Source organism: Polistes fuscatus, unplaced genomic scaffold (assembly GCF_010416935.1).
Source record: "Polistes fuscatus isolate 324 unplaced genomic scaffold, CU_Pfus_HIC Scaffold91, whole genome shotgun sequence".
Classification (NCBI taxonomy): domain Eukaryota; kingdom Metazoa; phylum Arthropoda; class Insecta; order Hymenoptera; family Vespidae; genus Polistes; species Polistes fuscatus.
In genome coordinates this window covers 40,801-66,928 of record NW_025113175.1, presented here as the reverse complement: position 1 = coordinate 66,928, position 26,128 = coordinate 40,801, and the positions used below count along the sequence as shown (strand labels likewise).

The following is a 26,128-nucleotide window of genomic DNA, read 5'->3' as shown; positions in this document are numbered from 1 at the left end:
ATTTAAGCATTTTTTTATATCCAGTTTAAGGCAATTTTCCAAGTGAACTTTTTTATTCGAACAACTCGTACAATTTCTACAAAAATCATCAACAAGTATTAAATTAGAAACACACGAAAAACTAAATATCGCAGTTTCTTAAAAAAGAAAACAAAATGTAAAAATAGCTCTCTTGTTAGAATTACTCTCTTGTTAGAAATTAGATCTTGTTTATTTTCATTTAAAATACGTTATTATTTTAAACTTTTATCCAATAGTGTATACTATTATACTAAACATGAGGATTATTAAAAAAAATGTATTATTTATCAAACTAATTTATACGATTAAAAATAATAATAGAATTATTATAAAATATTAGTAAGCTAGCGTTCGTGGTGTGAATTCAGATTTTTTAACTGCTCTCTAAGATTCTTTTTAACGATGTCTTTAACTATCGCAATATTAAAACCTTAACAAAAAGAAACTAACAATCGCAATTAGATTATCTATAGTTGTGTTCCAATATAAATACATGCTTTTAGGGAAAATATAATGCAAAATTATAATTACTTAACGGGAATAAATTTTACTCGAAGTGGTTTGATAGAGTTTAAAGTTAAACCTGATGCTATTTCAACATCATCAATGCTATCGACTGATTCCAAGTAGAAATTTCGCACTATATGAGCTACTATCAGTTTGAGCTCTAGCATTGCATATTTTTGACCTGTAATAAAATAAACACGTAAATAGGAAGTTACATTTGTTAGCTGTAATTACGACATATACCAATACAGTTTCTTGGGCCTGCGCTGAATGGAATATATGAGTAAGGATAATGTCCTTTAACATTTTCTGGTAAAAATCTATCGGGATCGAAAACATTGGGATCTGGCCAAAATCTTGGATTTCTGTGTACGCTATATATGTGAACAGCGCATATCGCTCCCGATGGGACTAAATAATTATCTAAAAAGGAATTAATTATTTCATTGGAATGATAAAGTTAAAATCCACGTAAAATGTAACTATATTACGTACTTAGTGGCAAATCATGAGTTAAAGTACGAAATATACTATGAACGCTTGGATATAAACGGAGTGATTCCTTTATACACCTATCCAAGTACGAAAATTCTTGAAGATCTGCGATCGTCAGATTGTAATTATCTTCAATCATAATTGTGTTCACTTCGTTCCTTATACGTTGCTACGAATAAATATTCTATCAATTACACAATACAGATACTACGCGAATGTTTGCCGATCAATGTTTTAATTATTTATTGAATTGGAAGGAATACCTGGACATCTTGGTGTTTTGCAAAGAGACTCAAAGCAAACATTAATGCCATTGCCGTTGTATCGTGACCCTAAAACAAATTTCTCACATTAGGTTAAAAACTAAATTTCTGCTCCTTGCTACTATAGGGTACCGATTCTAAAAGTTTCAACGATAACGTTTAATGTTTCTTGTAGTTTAAACATTGTCCAAAGGGACCTAATCCTAACACATAAATGTTCCTTTGACTCATAAGAGATTTTGCAGTCGATTGGAAATGAAGCGAGATATGTTATTTTCTAATTATCTTTTATTATTTGAATTAAATAATGAAGCTTACCTCAAACATAAAAGTATCTACTTCCTCTTGAATTCCTTCGTCATCAATTTGATTACCATTTAGAGAAGCGGCTATGAGTAAATCGAGCATAGAGAGTCTCTTTTTATGTATCGAATCTGTGAAAAGAATTTATGAATAATAATTTTTCGTAAAATAAGCATATATTATATTACGATAAATAAAATACTTGTATTTGTTTCTTCCGAGTTTTGAAAGGAAGTGTCGAAATTATCCATTTCTTCAAATTGGTGTAAATATTTTCCATTAGTTTTTTCGTGAAATCGTTTTCTTTCAGCAATTATCTATAATAAGTGTAGCAATTTGAAAAATTTTAAAGAATTCATGTAATTGTAGTTTGAGTTTTTTGCGGATTTGAGGGACTAACTTACGTCTTTTGAAAAACTGTGTAATGTGTTTAATACTTTTCTGTGAAGTCGACCAACTGAAGAAAGTCCAAATATACATGGTATATAGTACCAAGGTCTTAATATTCTGTCAAAACAAAAGTATTTCCCTTTCATCACATTCCTTCTCCTAATCGACTATATAGTACACTCTATAGTAACCGAAATATTAATTACCTGTATTTAACGATTTCTCCGAAAGTGTGAACAGCTTCACGATACTTAGACTCAATTTCTTTTTTTTCCTTTAAAGAGGTACCGAGAGCAGTTTCTACAAGTGAGCTTGCATAAATTATGTTTCTTCTTTAAATATCAACAAATAAAGAGATACTTCTCGACTTACCACATATTATGTTTAGTGTATGTTGCGTAATGAATGTTTGTAAATTTTTAACAATAGCGTCTCCTTGTCCTTCTTGTTTGAGGGATTCAACTAGGCAGTGTGCCTCTTTGTTGAAAGTAGTAACACTATGTTCCAGAATTTTAAAGTGGAATGCGGGTGTCAACATTTTCCTCCGTTTTTGCCATTTCTTACCTTACAAATGATACAAATCATTATATATGAAGAAATATGTGAAGTTTTCATGATTTTCTTGAACTATCACCTGTACTTGTCAGCAATCCATAAGATAACCAAGGCCTCAACATGTAATAAACATCTTCTTTATCAATATTTTCCGTGCTCGTCATCAGAACCTGTCAAGAAAATTTTTTTTTTGTTCGACAAAATTTCGCTATTGGTTTATGTATAGGGATCATAGCGAAAATGGAAGAAAAAATTTAGCTTTCTTCTGTCATGTAATCATTTTACCTTAATATCATCTGGATGAAGTAGAAATACTACAGAATATATAAGGGTCCAGATTTTGTAAATAGGAAAATTTTTATTATTTAGTTCCCACATTTTTTGAATCACATAATGTGCTATAGAAAAAAAAAATGTTCGTATTATATAAATATAGAATTTGGTAGAAAATTATTCATTTAAAAGAGTTTTACTTCTATTAAAGCTTACAATCCTTTAAATGAAGCACATTTCCAATTATGGGATATGATTTTGGTCCTGGAAGACTGTTAAGTATTCTTCCAATTCTTCCATATCTTATTTTGCAGTGCAAAACAAATAGTAATAGAATTGAGCTTAAGAAGATCGTTAGGAACATCATATCTGAAAAATAAATAAAATAATTGTAATAAATGTCTTTTAAATAGATAGTAAAAGTCTGCACGAAGACTAAAAGAAAACATGTATTTTTTATGTTTTTTAGCATACGTAAAAATAAAGAAGAGTTAACAAATATAAATATAATATTCATCAGATTTACGAAGAAGCTAAAAAACTGACGATTGTATTCATTGTTACTAGTATTATATAGACTATTTTTTTATCTTTGGCGTTGATCTAACATAAGACGAAACTGAAAAAAATTGCGAAGAGAAAATTTTAGACGAAACGCGTCTAAACACGCAAAGAATAATATTAAAGTTTAGAGACATGAAAATTTCCGATATTAATTAAAAATTGCATTTACAAATTTATGGAACTGGTAATTGATACATATATGAAAATTACAAAAATATTTAAAATTTTATTAATTATTAATTCTTAAAAAAATTAATAATTATACTTGTTTCTACACTTCAGTTTCTGCGATGCCAAAGACCAATGCTGAAATTTGTTGGAGTTAGCTGGAGTTTGGAAGAAGCTAAATATGCAGCTAAACTTTCACAGCAAGGAGTGACAGTGCCAATAAAAACAAAAGTACAACCGTGGAACGCAGTCGAGCTTACAGACTACGAAATAAAAAAAAAGTGCGGGCAACTCCTTACGGGTTTTGTAATTGAGACTTCTTTATTGAATCATCACGATTGTATACATGTAATAATGATGTTGTATAAAATAGATGATATCGTCAACTTTCTGATTCGGAGAGATATAAACGCTAATAATAATTATTATTTATCCATTTTTTGTTTGATATTCAGCAACAAAAGCATCACGAACTGATGTCGTAGATTCAGCGTATGCTTGTGACTGTTGAACTGTAAATGCTATAGGTGGTGTAACCAATATAAGTGATAATTTGGATAATTACATTGTGATGCTATTTTTATATGATTGATTGACTGGTGGAGAGCAAAAGTACTACTGTAAAAGTATACTACTAAGTATACTGAATACAAATTATGCGAAATAATGTGAAAGACGAAGAGAATATGTAGTGATACGTAGTGTACTGGTCGGCGGTCCGTTATTAAGAAATCGGTTTGGTATCGGTAGCCTTGCCGGTCTCTTATTTGGCCTTATCTTTTCGAGGAAGGCCAAAAATCAACAGAAGAAGCTCCCCTTTTTCGTTTTTCCATCTGGCTCGCTTGATCGTGTTTGTGTGTGTATGCATGTTGCCCAATGATGTATTTTTCTCAACATTGCTTAAGTAGCATTTATTTTTCAATAGAATGCCTAGGTATTATATACAATGACTAGGCAATCTGTAGAATGCCGGCATTTACTTTACTGATACCATATACACTAGACTTATATATATATGTATATATATATGTATGTATATATTAAAACTTTTTATTATCTTATGAAAGGATACTTACAGTTATTAAAATAGACAAATGATAAACAAGTTTAAGTTAGGATTTCGGTTAGGATTTACCAAGACTTTTCCCTTTTTCTATCTGAAACGCAATACGTGAATAATTCCTTAAAGATTAAGGTTAGATATAAGATTTGCCAGTAGCGCCAATATAAACTTTTTATTAAAGGTTGCATATGATGTTAAACTTTTTTTACTGCAGATAAAGGGAGTTGTATAATTGTGTTTAGCTCATTATTTGTGGTGGGGATCACCAATGACCCCTGAGGCGCTATGGGCCATTTGTCTGATTATCAGTTACAACAAACAAGTAACTGAAAAAATATTTTAATTACCGATTTTAGAATAAAGTTAGCGATGTATTTAATGAAATGTTCTGAAAATGAAGTTATCATTTTATTAAATAATTGCGTACAGAAAAAATGTCGTTACATGTCATGCATATTTTCCTTGTATTAATAAAATTATTATTGCATGTTCTATATGTCATTATTTTCTTCAAACCTTTACAAAAACAATGGTACAATTTAAAAATTAATTAGTACTACTAAATATTAAAGACTTCCAAGTTATTTGTACAAATACTATATTGGCATCAGCAATCTTTACGTTTTTAAGAAATAAATCATAAATTTTTTAGTATATATATATTTTGATTTGCATGAAACTTTACTTATTTAATTTACAGATTCGTAACTCTATTCAATGTTAATAAGGTGTTGGTAAGTCTTGTATAATATACTTATTATAATTAATAAGGTATTTAGTAATAGTTATTCGACGATATTAAGGAAGTCTTTGTTTGTAAGACATTCATAAATTGAAAGATGGAATTTATTTTATCGTAACGAGGTAATAAAATTTGTGTTTTTTATTTTCGTTTCGTTTTGATGAAGTAAAGTTTCAATGGCAGCGTGCTCATCAAATCTGGTATAAAGTATCTCTTATCATAGTAACATTAAGAGTCACTTTGAGTGGCTTATAATTTATAAATTTTGTTATTATCGGATGTGATTTTATTTTTAGGAACTTTTTTTCTACTTTTTTGTTTAAACAATCGAGATAGTCTTTGAACTGTATATTTTTCGCAACAGCGTTTCTACTTATGCTTTAATTTTTTTAATAATTACATTATCTAAGCGAATAGCGTATATTTTAGCTCTTAATCAAACGAATTCAGCCGTAATTTACGATTATTTTCTTCTTTAATCGAACCTATTTTTTTCTAATTCGCGCGCGAAATCTCATATTGATAGTTTCATAAGCATCCTCGCATTTTAATTCGTAGATTGGGCTGTCCGTATCGGTATAGATAATTTTACATTTTTCCGGTAAGCAAGGGATCATGTAATCGTAATGAATCTTTTATAAACGTAATTTAGATTTATTTAATATGCACATTTCTATGTAAAAGGGTATACAAATTTTCATTATAATGTCATCTATTTTGACCGCGATATTAAATTTTCGGAATAAATTGCATTTTTACCTACTTATTGGATTAGCAATTTAAATTCTTTGCGATTACGAATATTTTCCATTTGTTGTTGTAGCGACACTTAGAACAAAGCTACACACAGGGTGGCTGTATCTACGTACAATCGATCTTACTCGCGAGCAGTTCCAAACTCGATTGACCCCGTGTCTTACGCGTGGCAAGACCCAAGGCACTACCCTCACCCACGTTGTACAATTCGTAAAGATCGTAGATTCTTAGCGTATATTCCAAATACGCGCCTCGATCATTTAAGGTATATCGAAATGGTAATATGTTCATGGCTTTAGATATTAAGCGATTATCGCGGTGCTGTTATTCGAGCCTCCCCACTCTTCCAACCGCAGCTAAGCATGCCGTACTAGGTCCATTAGTAAAGACACTCGTTTTATTCTTCCGCTTGACGCAAACGAGGACAGATTTTGAGTGACGGGAAGACGATACATACAGGCAAATCGAGAGAAAGCCGAACAAGCGAGGTATAAGTATCCCTTATACTTCCACTTACGAGCGAGAGGTATATCACTGCAAAATTGGCAAACCGACGTAAAAGAGAGTAAGCGAAGTGTAAAAGAACTCTTTACATTTCCATAGACGAGCGAGTGGTGAGATTTATTATGTATCTATATACAAACGAAGCGAGCGAGAGAAGAGCCGCGTGTTCAATCTTTGGTGGACGCCATTTCTTATTGTATCGAATCCATCAACCAGGGTTTTTAAGCCGCAAAGTTTTCTTCTGACAAGCCAATAAAGTATTACACTTTCTATTGGCTCAAACAAGTGTTTTATTTTAATTTAACCCTTTTTCTTCCTCATCGTTAGCTTATCACAATCGCCATTGTGATACAGAACTCCATGTTGGAGAAATCTATACACAATACACATACTATATGCAATCTACGCTGCAGATTTACCTACCTCAGAGGAAGTAACTACGGCAATATTTGCGGACTATACAGCTTTATTATCATCGGACTGCGATCTCTTCAACGCGACTGATATGCTTCAACGTCATATGCGAATAATAGAAAGTTGATGTCACAAAAATGGCGTGTAAATATAAATAAAAGTAAATCGGCGCATATAACCATTACGCTGCGTAAACGCACATGTCCTCCTATGACCATAAATGGAGCAGCTATATCAACCAAAGATACAGTCAAATACTTAATGTACGTATGTTTATTCAAGATATCGTTTGCAGACCGATACAGGTTCCGTTGAACGGCCTTGTCCACGAGTGGCAAACCTATGACCCGCGAGTCAGATGCTGATCCACGCGTAGATAATCAACCAATATTAAACATTTTTAATATTCTATTAAATATATGGGAATGTTTATCAAATAATTTTAAATCAATTAAGACACTTGCTCTTTTAACGATATTTGAATGAACGTATTTCTGTGAAAAATTATTCTTGTAAATGAATTTTGTAAAATCGACGAAAAGAAATAAGCTTGGGAATGTGAAAAACTAATGAATGCGCAATACAGTGGTCCCCCCTGATATATCAAGCTCGTGGCTCTGGTTCCGAGAAAAATATTTCACAGAGTAAGAGGGACCCCTTTCCCTTCGAAAGAGATGAGGCTATAAAAGAAGAAGGAATACAGAAAGAAAGAAGGGATACATATGTTGGCGTAGGCGCATGCTAAAAGATACTATTTTGCGTCAAGAGTGGGAAAAATGAATAGAGAAGTAGAGTAAATTGAGGGAAAGTAATATCTTACTGACTGATATCTTAGAGGAAGACCACTGTATAAACCTGATATTAAAAAACTATCCGAACATAAACAACAGAAGGTTTCTCAATAAGATTACTATAATTTTATTCCGAACTTATGGCCTTTTTTTGATTCTCAGTTCCCAAAGTTGATTCGCCTCTTCCCTCCCATTTCCAAGGTCACCTCGCTTATTAAATACTGACCCACGAATTAGCGCTGCAATCGACGATAAGCCGAATTTGACCCATGCATCCAAAAAAGTTTGTCATCACTGGTGTAGCCTATAACTCTATCATTAAGGCTGCTCGTTCTTTTTTCTTTAATTAAATATCACGGACAAGAGTGTGTATGTGCTAGCCTGAAAATTTTCGAAAAGTTCATTTTAAGTCGCGAAGATATAAAAACGTATTTTACCAGCCCTCAAGCTTTAAGTTCTTTTATACGCTCCCGCTTAAACCTAGAAGTTTTTTTCTTCAGACATTGTATTCCCTTTTATAATTTACATTTTAAATTTTGTCTCTAGAACATTATAGATTCTGAGGGGTACAATTCACGTTGTGTTGTCCCTTCAATGGTGGTGCGAATCACGCTACTCCGGAACATTTTGTATATACGTTTCCCAAGGATAGTTTAGGAATGGATGTGACTTTAGATCTCCGTTATCGTGTAAGAGCTCAATGATGGATAGAACGTATTTTCTGAGATGTACACAGTGACATGCATATGCTGTTACATATGTACGGAATATGTAATAAAATTAACGCATATGCATTATACGGAAATTATGCAAAATAACAAACACATTTTCGATAAATATAAATGATGTAATAAACTTCTGTCCAAATTCAAAATCTTTATTTTCTTCCATCTAAAATAAACATTTGCTTTAACATCCGCAGTCTAGTAATAAAAAACTAATAGAAGTAAACGGTTACGCTCCGATACGCAATGAACTTGTGACAGTTTCTATAATAATATTGAAAACCATGTTTATCAACACTAGCCGGCACAAGGACATTCAGTCAGAATAACGACAATGAAATCATTTATAAAATTCCATCACTAACGATAAAGTCGTATATTTTTATAAGATATTATTGTTCATGTATTTCGAGAAATTCTAATTAGTGCTATTAACAATGATACCTATTATCAAATCAATTCAACACAGCAGTACAACTATTATACTTATTCCAATTTGAAATATTTTAAAGTTATCTACGATCGCAACAGAGTACAACGAGATTAATAAATAATCAAAGATTAACATTAATATAGAGAGTTATTTGAATACTTGCATATTAAGATTCGCTTCTAATGATGAGTTTTCGGTCACTGTTGAATACTTTTAAAAATGAATTGGAAATTGAAAGTGGTGTTGCACATATTATGGGTAAATTTTAGAAAAGGCATAAGTGTTAACAATACTGCAGAAGAAGTTCTGTCGTTGGATTATTATCAGTTTCCTGACGTATGTTTAGCGACAATTGAATTCTGGTTTAATATTTTTATTGAATATGATATTTATTACCCTAATGTGTATCCATTAAATACCTTAACTAGCAGTGATTGTATAGGATTTTTATCGGAATTAATAACAACGAATCCTTCCTGGACGACTGCTCATTTTAGGGATGCTTTAAAAGTTAGCAGTGCAACTGTATATTGTTATATGGAATATCTTGGCTACGTCCATACTTTCGTAGGATGGACTAAACTTTATTAGAGAGAAAACAATTTCTTTTATCGTCTCATCGTGTATTATTTGAATCTTTAAATAAACATAAAAAACATCTTTGAAGAGAATAATAAGGGTAGATGAAACCTCTTTATTTGAATTCAGAAGAATAAATATCCGAATAGGGTATTCTTCATTATATTATAATAAATCATCTTAACTTACTGAGCGAAGCATTTTCTAAAGCGAAAACAAAATGATTAAAATTATTTTCTATTTTTTATTTTACTTATTTAAAAAAAAATAAGATTGTAAGACGACGAAATTAATTTAAAATCAATGAACATATGCGAAAATAATTGAAACCTTTTTTTCATTGAAAAATTTTAATATAACAAAAAACTCAGCGTACGCATATGTATGTCCCAGTGTTTTTAAGAAGAATAATTTACCATATCAATATAACTCCATTTTTTTTCTTAAGTATTCTTGAGAAGTAACGCGAGCCTTAAGGCTTTAAACTAATATAAAGTTCTAGGAATTTTTAAAGGAATAATGAATAATTCTTTTTACAAAAGAAAGAAAATATATACTTTTATGAATAATTTATTTAAGAGCAAAAATCAATATTATACATTTTTTTTAAGTATAATAACAGTTTTAAAATAATTGTCTTAAATTACATTTTTTTTAATTAAGGAAAATTTTCGTATGCATCCTTTTTGTAAAATAATTTTTTTTGTAACAAAAAAAGGAAATTTTGTCACGATCAATGTATAAGAAACTATGATAATAATTGGCTGGTTTAGGGAATATAAGTATTTCTAAAAACTATGTTTATTTGAAGGGAAAGATATCTTATAGATCATAATATTATTACATGAGTTTCAATGAAAAGAATAATTTTTAAACACTTTAAAAATATCGTCCGTACTTTTAAACATCGTGTATATTAAAAGATTGTCTCTTAATTTCGATATAAGAGAGTTTCAAATAACCACGCATTAAATAAAAACGCATTTTCATTTTTTAATCTGACGAAACATAAGAAATAGCTCCGTTCAAGTCAGCTTCATTATTATGCTTCGAATATCGATCCGAAACCATTTGTAACATATTTTTATAAATAGCTAGTAATAATTTCTGTCGACAAAAAAAATCAATATTTTCCAGAAGGAGGAATGCAAGGAGGTATCTACACTTGGAAAATACAGTTTGAGAATGTAACTTGATATATCAGTAGTATATCATCAGAGTATTCCTCCCGTTAACATAAATCCGGCCAATGGCTAGCCAATTCCGAGAAAAATCCTTTAACGTTTTGTTGGTCTGTTTATATTTTTATAAGTTCCGTCATCTTCCAAGTAGCCCAGTGACTTAAACGATAACGTTTACAAATGTAAAAAGTCTAATCTTCCAAATTTATTTAACAAGATTTATGAATTTTACTGTATCTGGAAACTAAAAATAAACCAAGGCAAATATGTGAGACCATACTATTCACACCATTAATATCTACTTGTTACCAAAATGTAAAACAAAATTGGAAAACGTTGCTTTGAATGAAAAGAAAAATGACTCCGGAATCAATATCACACATAAAAAAATTGTAAAATATCTAGGCATTTATTTCGATAATAAACTTAACTTTTGATATCTTATATTGTCTTGAAAATGTGTATCAATTTTTTCAAATACAATTACCTTAACAAACTTATAAAAATATTATGCTATCAAGCATTAATTACGCCAATTAAAAATTATAGCTATAGATCAACAAACATCACATAGAGTATATTAGACTATTTAAAAAAAAATGCTTGAGATCAAGCCTATAAATTTTTAGAACTAAACAATCAAATTATAAAAAACAATATTGCAATGTAAACATTTATAAGACAGCAAATATACATAGAATTAGAAAGTTTATTATTAAATTAATTAATAAATACATAAATGGTGAGAGTTTGACGTTAGGAGCAATAAAATAGAAAGGAAATAGGTAATAAAAAAATTAACCGTTTATTCAACTACAAAAGACAAAAGTAAACACAAGTTATATCACATATCATTTCAACGGAATAATCTACATACAGGGGCACATGTTCTACCGCAGAAAAAAACGACTACTAATTTTTTCTAGTCTTCTACTAATCTTCATCCCCTCCCGCATATTCGTATGAACATTCATACACACGCATGAGAACATCCTACTGATGCGTATAATTGTCCAACTTTCAACAATAACAAACGTAATTAAACTATTGAATGTCAACAATCTAATCAGTGCATCTTTTTTCGTAGATGACAAATATTTTGCGAATACTTTGAAATCTGAAAATCACCAAATTCAAAATGTGTACGCAATGTCCTTAACATAAGTTTCGGTCATTCAATAAAATCAATTCCATGAGGCTCTAAGCTTATTAAGTGTTCAGAGATACGCCGAGTCCTTGAGACAGTCTTCTCAGAAAAAACTATAACTCCATTCCAGGCATAATTTGGAGTAACGTAAAATCTCTTTCTATTCTGGAAAACATACTTGCGTAATGAAGCCGGAACAAAATTCGAAATTGTCCTAAAAGATTTTAAAAGAAACACTGGATGGTTCATAATTTGCTGAGAATGTTTTTGAAAGTGGTAGAATTCTATCACAGGATTTTGGAATTACGTCATCCATCTCAGGTCTTCCTGGGTAATGGACGAAAACAATGTTACACCGATTGTAATTGATATTAAATCATGCAATAATACGAGTTGCCATCTGGCTGAGCTTTTATTATTGTAATGTGTAAGCGTAAACGTTTATGGTAAATACAGGTAATCCCCGAAAAACACGGTACTTTAAGAATACGAATATCTTTTCCCGAATTACACGGTTTCAAACTACTCGATTTTCGAGTAATTTTTTAAAACAGAATAAAATATATATTATTTGATATAAAAAATATTTCCATATATGTCATTTGTTTGATAAAAGAGAGACTTATGATCAAAGGCAAAATTCTTCAGAATTATAAGGGAATTATAACTTTCATCGCGAAATTTGAAAAATCACTTCTTCGACTTCTCAATTTTATTCAATTTTAATTTACCATGTTGACACATTTACACGCCGGCGCGTACCTCCGGTGGTACGCATTGTTTGTGCTATTAAACGATGCAAATAAACGATGAAATATTTAGTGCCTTAAGTAAGTAGAAATAATTTCCATATAGTTGAAAATCAAAATAATGAAAATTTAACGTATATTCATTGAAAACAATCTTTTTTTTATTAAATTTCATTTTACGCTCTGGATTAGCTGCCGTCCGATGGAGAGAAAAACTTTAATTATAGCCGTCCTGTGGGAAAGAAACAAGAAATATGCCGCCGGCGTGAACGTGTTAAATAAATACACATTACATACACATTACTTACAAATGTATATGTAAGTATGTTATTTAAAAATGTTTAATAATAAATATTTTATATAGTATCTTAGATGGATACGACACTTTTATTTTGATATTAAGAATTTAAGATAAAACGTTTTTACAAAACTAATTAAAAGATTAATTTTAATTAAGTAATACAAGATTTTTTAGAAGATTTTGCCAATATGAATTCAAACAATATAAAAATTTTTAGTTTTTTATATTTAACAGAAGAAAATTTTAAACGTTACGCTGTTTTTATTTTTACACTTGAAACGGAATCCCGTTTTTTGTAGTCTCGAACAACACGGTTTCAAAGAACACGGAACAAAATAATCGTGTTCTTCGGGGGTTACCTTTATCTATTCGTTTTAACTACTTGGTCAATGAACTATACGGAAAGAAGGATATCGATTGAAAATCGATAATTTTCCGACAGAAATTTGTCACAATTACATCTACTATTTTTATATCCACATCAGCCAGCGAATATAATGTAGAATGTATTTACGAATGAAATGTGTATATGGTATACATATATACGGAATATATATATGGTACATACAGAAGGAAAATGAAATTTCAAAACGATTTGTAATGCCAATTCGTAAATGTTTGTCACGTAAAAATTTAATTTTTTATCACATTGGAATTATTATAAAGAATTACGTTCCATCCCGAATGGTGGAAAGAAAGAGGAGAAGGTTAGTAGAGTGAGGATGAACAATTCAAAACATTTTTTAACTGTTGCGTGAGCATACAGTGAAATATATACATGAAGTATACACGGAAAACTTCAATTAATTCATAATGCATTAATAAAATACATCGACACGTACACTTATGTTCGATCGGCTAAAATCATCACAAATATTTTATATAATCCAGTATATAATATCATTTAAACGAAATACTATTAAAGACGGCCCATACTCGATGAATATCATCAATCAACATTATATATTATAAACAAAAATTATAAATTAATTATTAATTTCATACATATGTAATATAATTTGTATTATTATTATATATTAGTAAACACAATACATATATTATACCTATATATTATAACATAATATTCTTATACTATCTCTCCTTTTTTTAGACTGGAAGATATTAAATCTATTTATTTCTATAATTTATTAAGATTATAATATAATATATCTATTATAGTAAATAATAAATAATCACGCATAATATAATAAAGATATTATTCAATAATATTGAACATGTGTGTGGGCTATTTCAATTAGAATTAAAAGAAAATTAATCATTCGTACGAAAGGAAGAAATCGAAATAATCTCGTCTTTAAAATTTTAACGTATTTACGGTTGTAAATTGAAAGAAAAAACAAAGAACAATTCAATGAAAGACGTGCGTGCAAATAAGCACACATACATTCAAACAAAACTTGTAAGAAATCTTTATTCTGCTGTTTACATTCTACTTATTGTTAATAGGATTAGGACAAAAGCTCTTAAAATTTTTGAAATATTTTCGTTTACATTCGCGTTTGTTCGTTACTTGAATTACTCTCGATGCTATCACCGCTGCCGTTGAATTTTTCTTCGTTAACAATCGCTTTTTTCTACCATTTACACCTCTACATGCTGCTGCTGCTGTTTTTCGACGTACCTACTTCATGTTTTGGACTTAAATATAATAAATATATCGTATAAACTTTAACCGAGGAAATATTAGGGATACGTAGATAGATATAAAGAGGAAAAGAGAGATTGTGTTTATTCGGATCAACGCTCGTTGGAATATTGAAAGATTGGTGTAAATCAAAACTTGATCTTTTCTATTCACAATCAGTATAATGTTTTTATATACTACTTATATAAATATGCTAAATACATACGAAAATAATATTTTTTTTGCAAGTATAAGTACATAACCGTAAATTATGTCTATTTCTTTGCTTAGATTAAGATCTTTTGTACATATTATATCAATGGTTGAAATCAAAGTTAAAGAAAGAAAGAAATTATTATATTTATAATATTAGTTAATTTTTATAAGTCTGTAGCTACTTTTTCTTGTAGGTTCCCACAACATGAAACTCTCCGAAAGGTATGGTGTAATACAAATTTTTCATCTGCTAAAACATTAGTCCCCTATAGTCAACATTTTTCGAAGTAGCATGTAGATATAGTATCTATATTAAAAATTATATTTCAGATAATTGTTCACGATGTAAAGGAAATTTTTTAGACTTGTAAATCAATGGAAACTAAATTTTAAATGTTTCTCAGTTATTCAAGTCATTGGACATCAAACATGAAATTGACATAGTTTTAAGAATCAATACCAATTCTGATAATGAAACTTAAACTCCAACCTCAATGATGGGAAACGAGCTAAATCAAGATTCATTCCACATTTGTAACTATTAATAACTATTAAATAATTAATTAATAAAGTTAGCAATTATAGATTTAAATAATTTTGTTAGCAATTTAGCGCACTTATTCATTTTTTCCTGTTTTTTAAACTACGTTGCTTTACTTAGAAATAAAAAAAAAGTTTTCACATTTTCAATTATCAATAACTAATTAAATAATTAATTAAAAAAGTTAGCAATAAAATGAACTTATTCATTTTTTTTAGCTGTTGAGGTTCCATGTCAACTTTATAATACTTAAAAAATCAGTGATTAAACGTGTTAAAATAAGTAAAAAAAGTAAAAAAGAGCAGTGACGGGTGAAAGAAAAAGCCGAGGTTAGAATAGAATATAAAAGTGTCTAGAGCGGCAAATTGAAAAAGATAGATAAAGAAGATAAAGATAAAAGTAGATAAGAAAGATTCCTTAAAATCCGGTAACTGATAAACCAGACGTCTAGTGTAGCAAGTGAAGTCGGCAAAGGGGATCTCTTGTTTACCATCTGATTTATAGTCAGTAACACAGATTTCTGTCTTATCGTTGAAAACCTACTATAATGGCCGGAAAAAACGAATGGAAATTTGAATACGAGAAGTAATACAGGCATAAAGCCAAAGGAGCAGTCGCTGTTAAACTTTGAAGTAAAATAAAGAAAGTAGAGAGTTAAATTAGAAGATGGGCAGGATAAATATGGTCAAGAGATTGCCCGGTACACCGAAACAAAAAGTAAGTGAGGAGCTTCCTTGAGCATTGTTCTTATTACAAGAAATTCGTGAAAAGGGTTCTCGATGATAGCCAAGCTTCTGTATACACTGACGGAGAAAGAAAGGAAATTCTCCTGGAATGCAGAATGTCAACGGTCTTTCGACGAATTGAAGAAGTCTCTCATCTCGCCCCGGTTCTGATCTTCCTTGAGGCAGTGAACCAATTCGTTTAGACGTGGATGCTTCAGAGCACGGCTAGGAAGAGTGCTGTCTCCAAGCCGTAAGTTTATTTTGCGGACGGATCACGCTTCTATCAGTAGCTCGTTTCATTCAAGGAGTTTGACGGACAGCTGGGCTCGATGATTCGAGCGTTTGCAACGGTATAAACTTTGAGATCCTTCACAAGAAAGGGAAGACCCATGGAAACGCGGATGTACGTCCAGACGTACTTGCAAAAAACCCGGGTGCTCTATTGCGCAAAGCGGGGAAAAAGCGGAGAAGAAAGCTTGAAGAAAAAGCGTTAAAGAGGATCATCTTAAGGGTAGACGAGACTAACAAGTGAAGAAACGGGTCTTTTCTCTCTCAAGGGCGAGGGAGCGGGGTGGTGTTTTGTTGTTGGGGGGGGTGTGTTGGGGGTGGTGTGTGTGGGGGGGGGGGAGGGGGGGGGGGGGGGTGGGGGTTTTTTTTTTTGGGGGGGGGGGGGTGTGGGGGGGGGTGGGGGGGGGGGGGGGTGTGTGTGTGTGTTTGGGTGGGGGGGGTTCCTTTTTTTTTTTTGAGTGGTGGGTGGTGGGTGGGTGTGTGTGGGGGGGGTGGGGGGGGGGGGGGGGGGGGGGGAGGCATCCGACTACAAATGAGTTCATTTTGCAAGGGATTGTATCAACGCGCTCCGACTACCGAGGTCTTGGAGAAAACTCACATGACAGCTCGACTGGGAAACACTTTCGAAATGCAAACAAGACCCGGATAGAAATTTCGCAAAAAAGATTCTATTGGATTGGGTGTAAGCAAGAGGTCAAAGAGTGGTGCGAAAGATGGTCCGTTGTGTAGCCAGGAAAGGTCTTTCGGAGAAGGGGAAAGGCGAGAAGAAAATCTAAAAAGTGTATACTGCTACTTATTGTTCACTCCTGAATTTTTCCTATCACAATACTAGCACCTAGTATAGGGAATTACAATGAAGTGGACGTGAATACACTCAATAACGTAACGCAATAGCTAAGTTTAGTTTGTGTAAACTAAATCTATGTGGGATCTCCTCTCACTAGTCAGTCTTCCAAAAGGATATTTGACGAACAAAATAATAGGAATTCTGATAACTGTTGATGATAGGTTCGTTATGGAAGGAAAGATCTCTTCACGGAAATGTAATATATTCTGATAAATAAATTACAAAAATAATATTAAAATAATACAGTAAGACGTATTCGCTGCTTGATTATTAGACGCTGACCGTATTCTTAGATCTTTTTCTCCTGTATTCGATCTTTGTCTCACCGTAAAACACTCTATCATTATTCGACTGTTTACATTATTGTTTTGCATATTAATAATTTGTTATAAGATGTAAATGTAATTTCCTGCCGATCAGCAAATTATAATTACCTGTTAATTTATTATATTCGTTCGATTTTAGATTACGATTTTTTGATGGTAAAATTTAATTATTTGATCTTAAAATACAACTATTTATTACTGACGTTATACTGTAACTTCTCGTAATACTATCTAATGTACTGCAGGATGTATAATGCAGAAGTTAATACTATTTATGACAAAAGAATTTGAACTAGCAGATTGATAATGCACCAACCCCGATTGTACATACTCCAAAGGCGAACTAACAAGGGGATCTTACACTGAGATACACACGGATTTTAACGAGCTTTGGTATATTAGTGGTACTTTTACGGTGTTATCGTAGTAAAGGGTTTTTTCAAAATGCCCAGCCAATTTTGAGAAAAAAGGTTTGAAGTTTTGATTTTTGTTATATATGTATTTATACTATCTTAATTTCGACCGTCTATCAAGTGGCTCGCTAGCGTCAGTAATAGCGTTCTTGCTTCTCGTGCCGCTAGTTAGTATTCGATCCTTCATGTAGGAAGTTTTTTTAATAATTTTTTCCATCTGTTTTCAAATCTTTTTTTCATATTTCTTAATTTTTAAATATATACAGGAAAGAGCAAATTATTGATTACAAAAAAATTTTAAATAATAAATTTTTTCACATCTCGCGAAAATAATAAAGGAAAATTTTATCCTTGAATTACAGTTAACATTTTATTTTTACCAGGTATATAAAATAAATAAATCTTCAATATACTAACAAAATAACAATCATATATTTTAATCATTAATAATTTCATATATAATTTTTTATATCCAGGAGTTTTAACATTTATTGTACATTTATATTTATTAAACGAAGATTCCAGAGTGATAATTATCGTAAAAGCATTCAATAGTCCATCATCAATTGTCATAAAAAATTTTCATAAAATGATTCGATATGCATGGTACGCTTCGAAATTATTAAAATCAAATGAAAGAGAAATATTTAAACGTCAATCTGGTTTGTTTTCTAACCGATCTTTTAAAAAATCGTTGTTTATGTAGTAAGTCATCTTTTATTAATTGCGCGAGATGTTAACAAATTTATTGTTCCTAATTTTTTGTAATAAATAATTTTCTCTTTCCTGTATATATTTAAAAATTAAGAAATATGAAAAAAGGTTTAAAAACAGATAGAAAAAAAACTGGTGTGTGTACTTATGTACGCACGTAAGAAGTTATACTTCCTTGGCGTACCAAAATGAATATAGCATCAACAACCTCAAAAATAACTTCAAAAAAATAAGTATAATCTTATTTATTTATACATGAAGAAGAAAAAGGGTTTAATTAAATAAGAAATAAAATAAGAAATAAAAAATAAAATAAAAAATGAAACAAGAAATAAGAAATAAAAAAATTCATCAATTAATAACTTTGAGGTACATTTTCTTCGCCAGGTGCAATACATAAATATTGTTTTTCATCCCACATTAATGTCTGTTGATACGCAGTAAGACTCTCTTCTAAAGGAATGTGTTCGCTGACATCATTTTGTTCAACTTTGTCGTGAATTTGATTATCATTAAAAAATGAATCATCAATTTTAATATCGTACATTCTATACAATGGAGAAGGTATTAAAATTTGTAGCTAAGCTTTAATTGTACGCTTGTTAACAATGCCCTCTAAGGAACTAGATTTGTGAATTTTCTTACGTTTAATATGTACATTTATACAATAATCGTAATCAATATTTCTTTGAAGAAATTTGACCATTGTATTAACTGAAACAGGCACGTTAATTACTTGACCATAAATGGCGTATTTACCATTCACATGTCTCAGACGTCTGATCTGCATAAAAGAAATACGAGGCGAAATTAATCTTTCAGAAACTAAATCTAAAGGTGGTAGATGCTGAGGTACATCTGGATATTTGAAGCCGTTATATGTTGATATTAAAGGAATATTCTTCTTGTTTAAAGCTTGTATGCATGTATAAAGCTTAGTATTTTTCATAGGTACATTAGGTATAATTTGTGTTAGAATATCCTTATGTTCATTAGATGGCTCTTTTAAATCCTTTTTAAACCACAATCTGTCACATACTGAGCATGGATGTACAAATGAATTGCCCAAGAATTTTATTTTAATTCCTTATGAGCTCGTTTAAATTGATGATAATTGTTATATGGTAAAGAAGGATCTAAATCCATATCAATTTGCTCGCCAGTGGAATGATTAATTACTAACTGGTCTGAAGAGTTAGAATAAATAGAGGGTACATCTGATTGAGGTAATTCCTGATCCATGATTGTGTCTTGGTTTAACGAATTGCGTTTTTCATCCGGTACGATGTCTTGATTAGACATACATGTATAATCGAAGCATCAGCTAAATATTATTATTCGTGCTGAGATCGTGAACTTTGCTCCATGTTTGTTAATGTAATGTTTTTTGATGTTATACGATGATGACACGGCATAGAAGAATTTTCCATATGCACATCAACTTGCACAGTAATATAGTTGTGATAGTCATCTTTTGCAGTAGACAAATCTTGAAGAAGTAAAAGTAAAAAATAAAGACCAAATTCCCAAACGTACCAAAAGAAGTATAAGTTCAAAAATAATAATTAGCAGTACTATTAGTTATTGCTGTGAATTTTAAATTGTATAAATTTGTACCGGTAATCATAGGCTGAGCCAATGGTTCAGAAGTCACTAGTAAATTCGAAGTCGATGGGGCACATAAAGTTCCATTCGCAGACAATTGGATTTCCTGAAGAAATAAATGTAAATAAATGTTAAATAAAATAAATATAAGTAACTTCAAATAGCTTCAAAACATAAAGACCAAACAAAAAAAATAAATAATTAGCAATAATATTAGTTATTGCTGGGACATTTAAATTATTTAAATTTGTACCGGTAATCATAGGCTTAGATGATGGTTCGCAAAGTAAATTAGAAGTTGACGGAGTACATAAAATTTCATTCGCAGGCAATTCATAACCTTTTTGAATAATTTTTCTTCACAGCCAAGAACCCTACAACGTTTGGCATTAGCGTGCATTATGTTTTCCTTATTTTCCTCATTATTTTCCTTATTTTCCTTATTCCTTTTCCTACGAAGACAATAATCTCTACATTTCTCTGCATTAGTTTTAGGCATATTGAAAACTAAAACATAAATTTAAATTATACTGATCCTGGTCAATAAGAAAGCTGCAAGAGATTATAATTTAATAATAACTTCAAAATTAAAATAATTAAAATAATTAAATTTAAACTATAGATAAATGTGAACGCTTAATCTTAATTTTTATATTGTTGCGAAGGAGAATAGTTGAAGATCTACGTCCGATCGGCACTATTGTTTTATTAATTTAAATCGCAACGTGCTCAGCAACCTTCTGTACGATTTTCTGGCCAATCTTTAGTGAATCTGAAAATTTAAGCCACACAACATTTACTTCTCCATCTTCATTGTATTCAATATGAAATAACTACAATTTTCCCGAATGCCAATATATACTCTACGTTTGCAAATAAAATAAAATATAACTTTAATAAAAACTTTAATATAATAAAGATATTAAATACAATTTAAATAAAATACAATTATTAAAAAAATTAATAAAATAAAACAACAAATAAGAAAAAAGAATAACACTTGGTTAAATCAATACAAAGTATAATATTATATTAGCTCGTCAGGAAAAAGCCTTGTAGCATAAAAGCTTTGGTTGTTAAATTAAATATAATAAGGAATTGCAGTTTAAACAAAAGATTAAACACGTATCTCACCTCTTGCTCGCTTCGCTTGTATACGGATTCAACAAAAAGGTTCACCTCGTTTATGGAAGTATAAGGAATACTTATACTTTTCTTATTTCGTTTCTAACTTAAATCGCTTTGTTCGTCGCTTTCTTTGTAAATTCTTCGCTGCTTATCTAATTGTAAGATGCATTCTTTCTTCACTTCCTTTGATAGAATATTAATAGATTTAATTTTCTCCCATTATACGTAAAAAGAAGGCAGTATCTTCCAAAATCTATCAAGATTGCAGTGTTGTCAGCTTTTTCTTATCGTTGTGGAAAGTTATATGCTCTCTTTTCCAGTAAAATAATTGAAAACCTATGAAGAAAGAATAAGTTTATTATTGCTATAAATAAAAACAAGAAAATTATAATATTTGTTCTTTTCAGAAGCAAAATTTTTATTTATACCTTTTAACAGATACATGTCTTGCTTGTTCCTTGTAACTGCAGCTGCATTCTATTGGCATAATAATTTAAATGGAATCTCTACGAAGATTTTATTAGTTAATACAAGTTTACAATATTTTCTTGTAAGTTACTAAACAATAATGTCTTTCAATACCTGCTTTGACGCTCGAAGATACATTTTGCGTCAATAAAAAAGTTTCTAGTATAATGTATTTCCCATTTGTTATTTAAATAGGCAATTACTTGGATGCACTTCTTCTTCAATTCTTTTAATAGAATACTACTGCATAAGGATATTCTCAGTGTAAGTAAAATGAGGGCAGTGTCTTCCAAAATCTTTAATGGTGGTGGAATTGTCAGAAACTTCTTATCGTTGTAGAAAGTAGTGTGCTTTCTCTTCCAGTAAAATGATTGAAAACCTATCCAGGAAGAATAAGTTTATTAATTCTGTGAATATATATTTTTCAAGGGTAATAAAATTTTTGTGTTCTAAAAGTACAAGATTATTATTTTTACTTTTTAACATATTTTGGTCTTGATTATTGCTTGTTAATGTAAGTACATTATTTTCGCACTAGAATTTCATTTTTAATCTGTACAAAGGAGAAATTAGTTAATAATAATCTTTAATTTTTTCCTGTCAATCAATGAACAGTAATGTCTTTCATTACCTGGAACGAGGCTATGCTATACATTTTGTAAAAGAAAAGAACTTTTGTAATAGAATGTATTTCCAATTTGATTTTAAAATTTCTAATTATTAGATTGCATTTTTTCATTGAATTTTTTGATAGGATACTTATGTTTGTGCTTCCTTTCAAGTGTAAATAAGCATTGACACGGTCTTGCAGAATCTCTCATAATGATAATTTTGTCGGACCATACTTACCATTGTTAAAATTAACGTGTTCTTTTTCATGATAAATGATTTGACACTTTTACTGAAAGAATCAATCAGTATATTAATGCTTAGAATAAATATTTTTTAAAAAAATTATATTATTTGTTTCTTCTTTATACAAGGTTTTTATTTTTACCATCTAATAGATTCTGGTCTTGATTATATCTCGTAACTGCAGCTGCATTCTATTTGCATAATAATTTAAATGGAATCTCTACTAAAAAGACATTAGTTAATACTAGTCTACAATATATTCTTGTAAGTTTCATCTATAAGGAAAGAAAATGACTATGTTCATGAGATTATATTGAACATATTTTTACTTCTTTATAAGAAAAATCAAATATATTTTGAAATTTAGAAATAATTGGGCAGCTTTACTGACTAGACCACCATTCGAACCATGGATCTTTCGTTTTCCGGGCAACTGCTCTATCCATAAATTTATCCTGGGCATACGGATCAACCCTCTCACGAATACGTTTTTATGTATTTAGCATGGTGGTGCGCTTGATATCACAATATTTAATATTTCATATAAATTCTATTTTTGTTTTGTTTTCTAAAAAGTATTTTGCAAAAAAAGAATTTTCAAAATATTGCTACCAGGGACATATTTCGGTATAGTCTTTCCTATTTAATCAATGGATCCCCCCTCGTAGTAAAAAAACAAAAAATGAGTATAAATACGACATAAAATTTAAATTTTAAACAAAATAAATAAAACCAAAATTCATTTAATTTATTTATTTAAATAGAGGTAGAAACAAAGAGCATGTTTAAGACAAAATGGCAAATAAATGGCGAAAACTACCCAAAACTTGGGTAAGCTCCTGAATAGTGTTAGTACAACTGTTTATCCTTAAGAAAATATAAATATTTCGTCAATAGTGTATAAAATAATTATACGATCATAAAATCAAATTACATATATTTAACGAAATATTACTATTTATATTTCGTCACCTTTACTAATGATTTAAACTGACTGGCATCTTACAGTTAAGACGCGCAAGCGTATTAGGCTTAGAAAGATTCGGGAACGTTAATAACAGGACAAAAGATATAAAAACGTTTAGGAGTTTGCTAAGCAGAGACGGTTAGAGTTCGAATTGCGAAGTCAGTAATAAGACAAAAAAACAAGAATGAATATTAGCTGTAAATGTGTTTTCTCTTATTTGCAGGTAATGTAACTAATGTACATAGTGTAGTTTTAAGTGTAATTTGTATTTATACAATGTAAAGCAATGCAGATAATGTAGTTTAGTGTAAATAATATTAATAAAATAATCAAGATAGAGAGAGAGAGAGAGAGAGAGAGAGAGAGACTCTTATTTCAGAAACTCAAAGAAGTTATATTTCCAAGGTTTTAAATCCTTATAAGAACCGTATAGAATATACCTTATATATGTAATTTGAGAAATAAAAAAAGGTTGATTGCTATTATATTTAAATAGTTAAAAATAATATTCTATCTCGATAATCTATCTCTGAAGGATCTCTCTCTCTATTGAAAAAACTTAACAATTCAAAAGTTCTCTACAAATTAAAAAATACTTTACCGTTGTTTTTTAAGATCTATCGAAAAGGCAAGTGAGCTTCAGCGAAAATAGCATTAATACGTATTTATATTTATCGAGAAATTTTGTAACATTCGCTACCGTTTTATATAACGAATGCTTTATACATTGCAATAGATAAGTAGTACACTTAGTTATTTTCTTTACTGTAATTAAACAATAAAATGTAAATATACAGAGTGTCCCAAGAATTACTTCATAAAAAAAATAAAAACAAAAAAAATAAATAGATATTTGTGTAACAATAGAATTCCAATATTTTGCTTTTCATTTCGAGGTATGAATTTCCAGTTACAGTATTTTTTAACAAGTATGTATTATAAGTACCTAGTAAGAAATAATTGAAATTTTTCAGTTCGCTAAAAAGATTTTTAAGACACTTTGTATATAATTTATTACAGTCATCTAGAAACTATTAAATAACCGTTGGTTTTTTTCTCTTTCCTTTTCTTTCTAAATGTCTCTTCCTGCTACAGAAAATTAAAAGCATGCATGCTGAATCTTTGAAATTTTTCTTATAAGGACAAATTATTTTCTATATAAGAAATCTCGTAAACGAAAAACAAAGTAGAGAGAAAACCCCTAATTTTGCAACAAACTTCACATATAATGAGTACAGATCTTATTGTTAATTTAATTTGACTTTCGTTGCAGTAATGGTCGTCCTTTCTACAATAACATATGCAAATATGAAAAGTTCTTTTTTTTTTAAAGGAAAATACTTATCTTGAATATTATCCAGTTTTTATATAGATTTATTACTTATTCGTAACTGCAGGAAATTCGTGAAATTATGAGTGGTATATATCCATGGAAATTGATGAGACTCAATTAGTCGAATATTTATTAAGCTAAGTACTTCAACTAACACTACTGATAATTTTTAGCTGAATTAAAGCTTGTTTATAAAGTTATATTAAGGCTAATTTTTTAAACTTTTAAATGACCATAATTGCAAAATCAAACAGAATGAATGAGCTTTATTTCAAGAAACGAGATTTTTTTTAAATCAAATTTTTACCTATGAACTAGTTTACTGTTGTATTCAAAGGCAGCCTTCATTTTATCGTCTGTACACTTTCTCGTGCTTGATGCTTCGCATACTCGGAAACCACTTTCTTTTGAAAGAAAAACCGTTTGCGTAAAAATTGCTCGATAAACAAATTATCTGTACTTTGCTTTTTATTTTTTTACTTTTTTAGTCAGTTATTTGCGATGTCTATTAACTAAAAATAGAAATAAAAACGTGATAATAAACTTTTGCTGATTTATATTATGATATTGTTTACTTTCTTTTACGATAAGATACATTTTAATACGATTCTGAAAAGCGAACATATTTCTGCAATTTATACATCAAAGGAAAATTTACTTCGAGATACAACAATTTCGTCATGTTAAGAATCTGCAGAAAACATTTTCTCTACGATATTACGTTTTACTCTAGAAAAATTTGGCATTTTGTAGAAAAGTATTCGTGTATAATGAATGTATATATGTAAATATGAACACATGTTCTTACATGCAAAGTTTATATAAAGTTTGTAATTATCCTGCGATTTTAGAATTCATAAAAATGAAATTTACGGATGAATATTTGCAATAAAACCTTAATTAACCTTATTAATCGATGAACAAATGACCCAGATAAATTGAGGTTGAGATAGGAGTTATTTCTTTTCATTACTGAAGAATTTAATCCTTCACCTGGCGAGGCCTGGGTCATGTGGCTCCCAGAGCTCTGAGTTCAGACAATATAAAATTTATTAATTTTAGGAAACAAACACAGGCGGGTGTCGTTTGGTGACCCAAAATATTGCGAAATTTCAGAAAAGAATGAACAAAGA

The 26,128-nt window shown here is 30.1% G+C and overlaps 1 protein-coding gene across 1 annotated transcript; it reads right to left on the bottom strand.

Annotated features, from left to right (window-relative positions):
• Positions 1-523: 523 nt before the first annotated feature.
• Positions 524-3,174, bottom strand: LOC122525842 (cytochrome P450 4C1-like). Its single transcript, XM_043648829.1, has 12 exons — positions 3,024-3,174; positions 2,820-2,932; positions 2,614-2,704; positions 2,352-2,543; positions 2,186-2,279; positions 1,994-2,096; positions 1,792-1,906; positions 1,605-1,720; positions 1,287-1,355; positions 1,024-1,192; positions 772-951; positions 524-709 (listed from the first exon to the last, which is right to left on the bottom strand). The coding sequence occupies exons 1-12, from the start codon at positions 3,172-3,174 to the stop codon at positions 549-551; spliced, it is 1,554 nt and encodes a 517-aa protein (XP_043504764.1). The 3' UTR covers positions 524-548.
• Between the last annotated feature and the right edge of the window lie 22,954 nt (positions 3,175-26,128).

Bases quoted from the DNA above. Each gene is read 5' to 3' on its own strand.
- LOC122525842 (XM_043648829.1), bottom strand. From the start codon at position 3,174: ATGATGTTCCTAACGATCTTCTTAAGCTCAATTCTATTACTATTTGTT. The intron at 2,280-2,351 runs GTAAGTCGAGAA...GCTCACTTGTAG, and splicing joins TACACTAAACATAATATGTG to AAACTGCTCTCGGTACCTCT. The intron at 1,721-1,791 runs GTATTTTATTTA...TTCTTTTCACAG, and splicing joins CTCGGAAGAAACAAATACAA to ATTCGATACATAAAAAGAGA.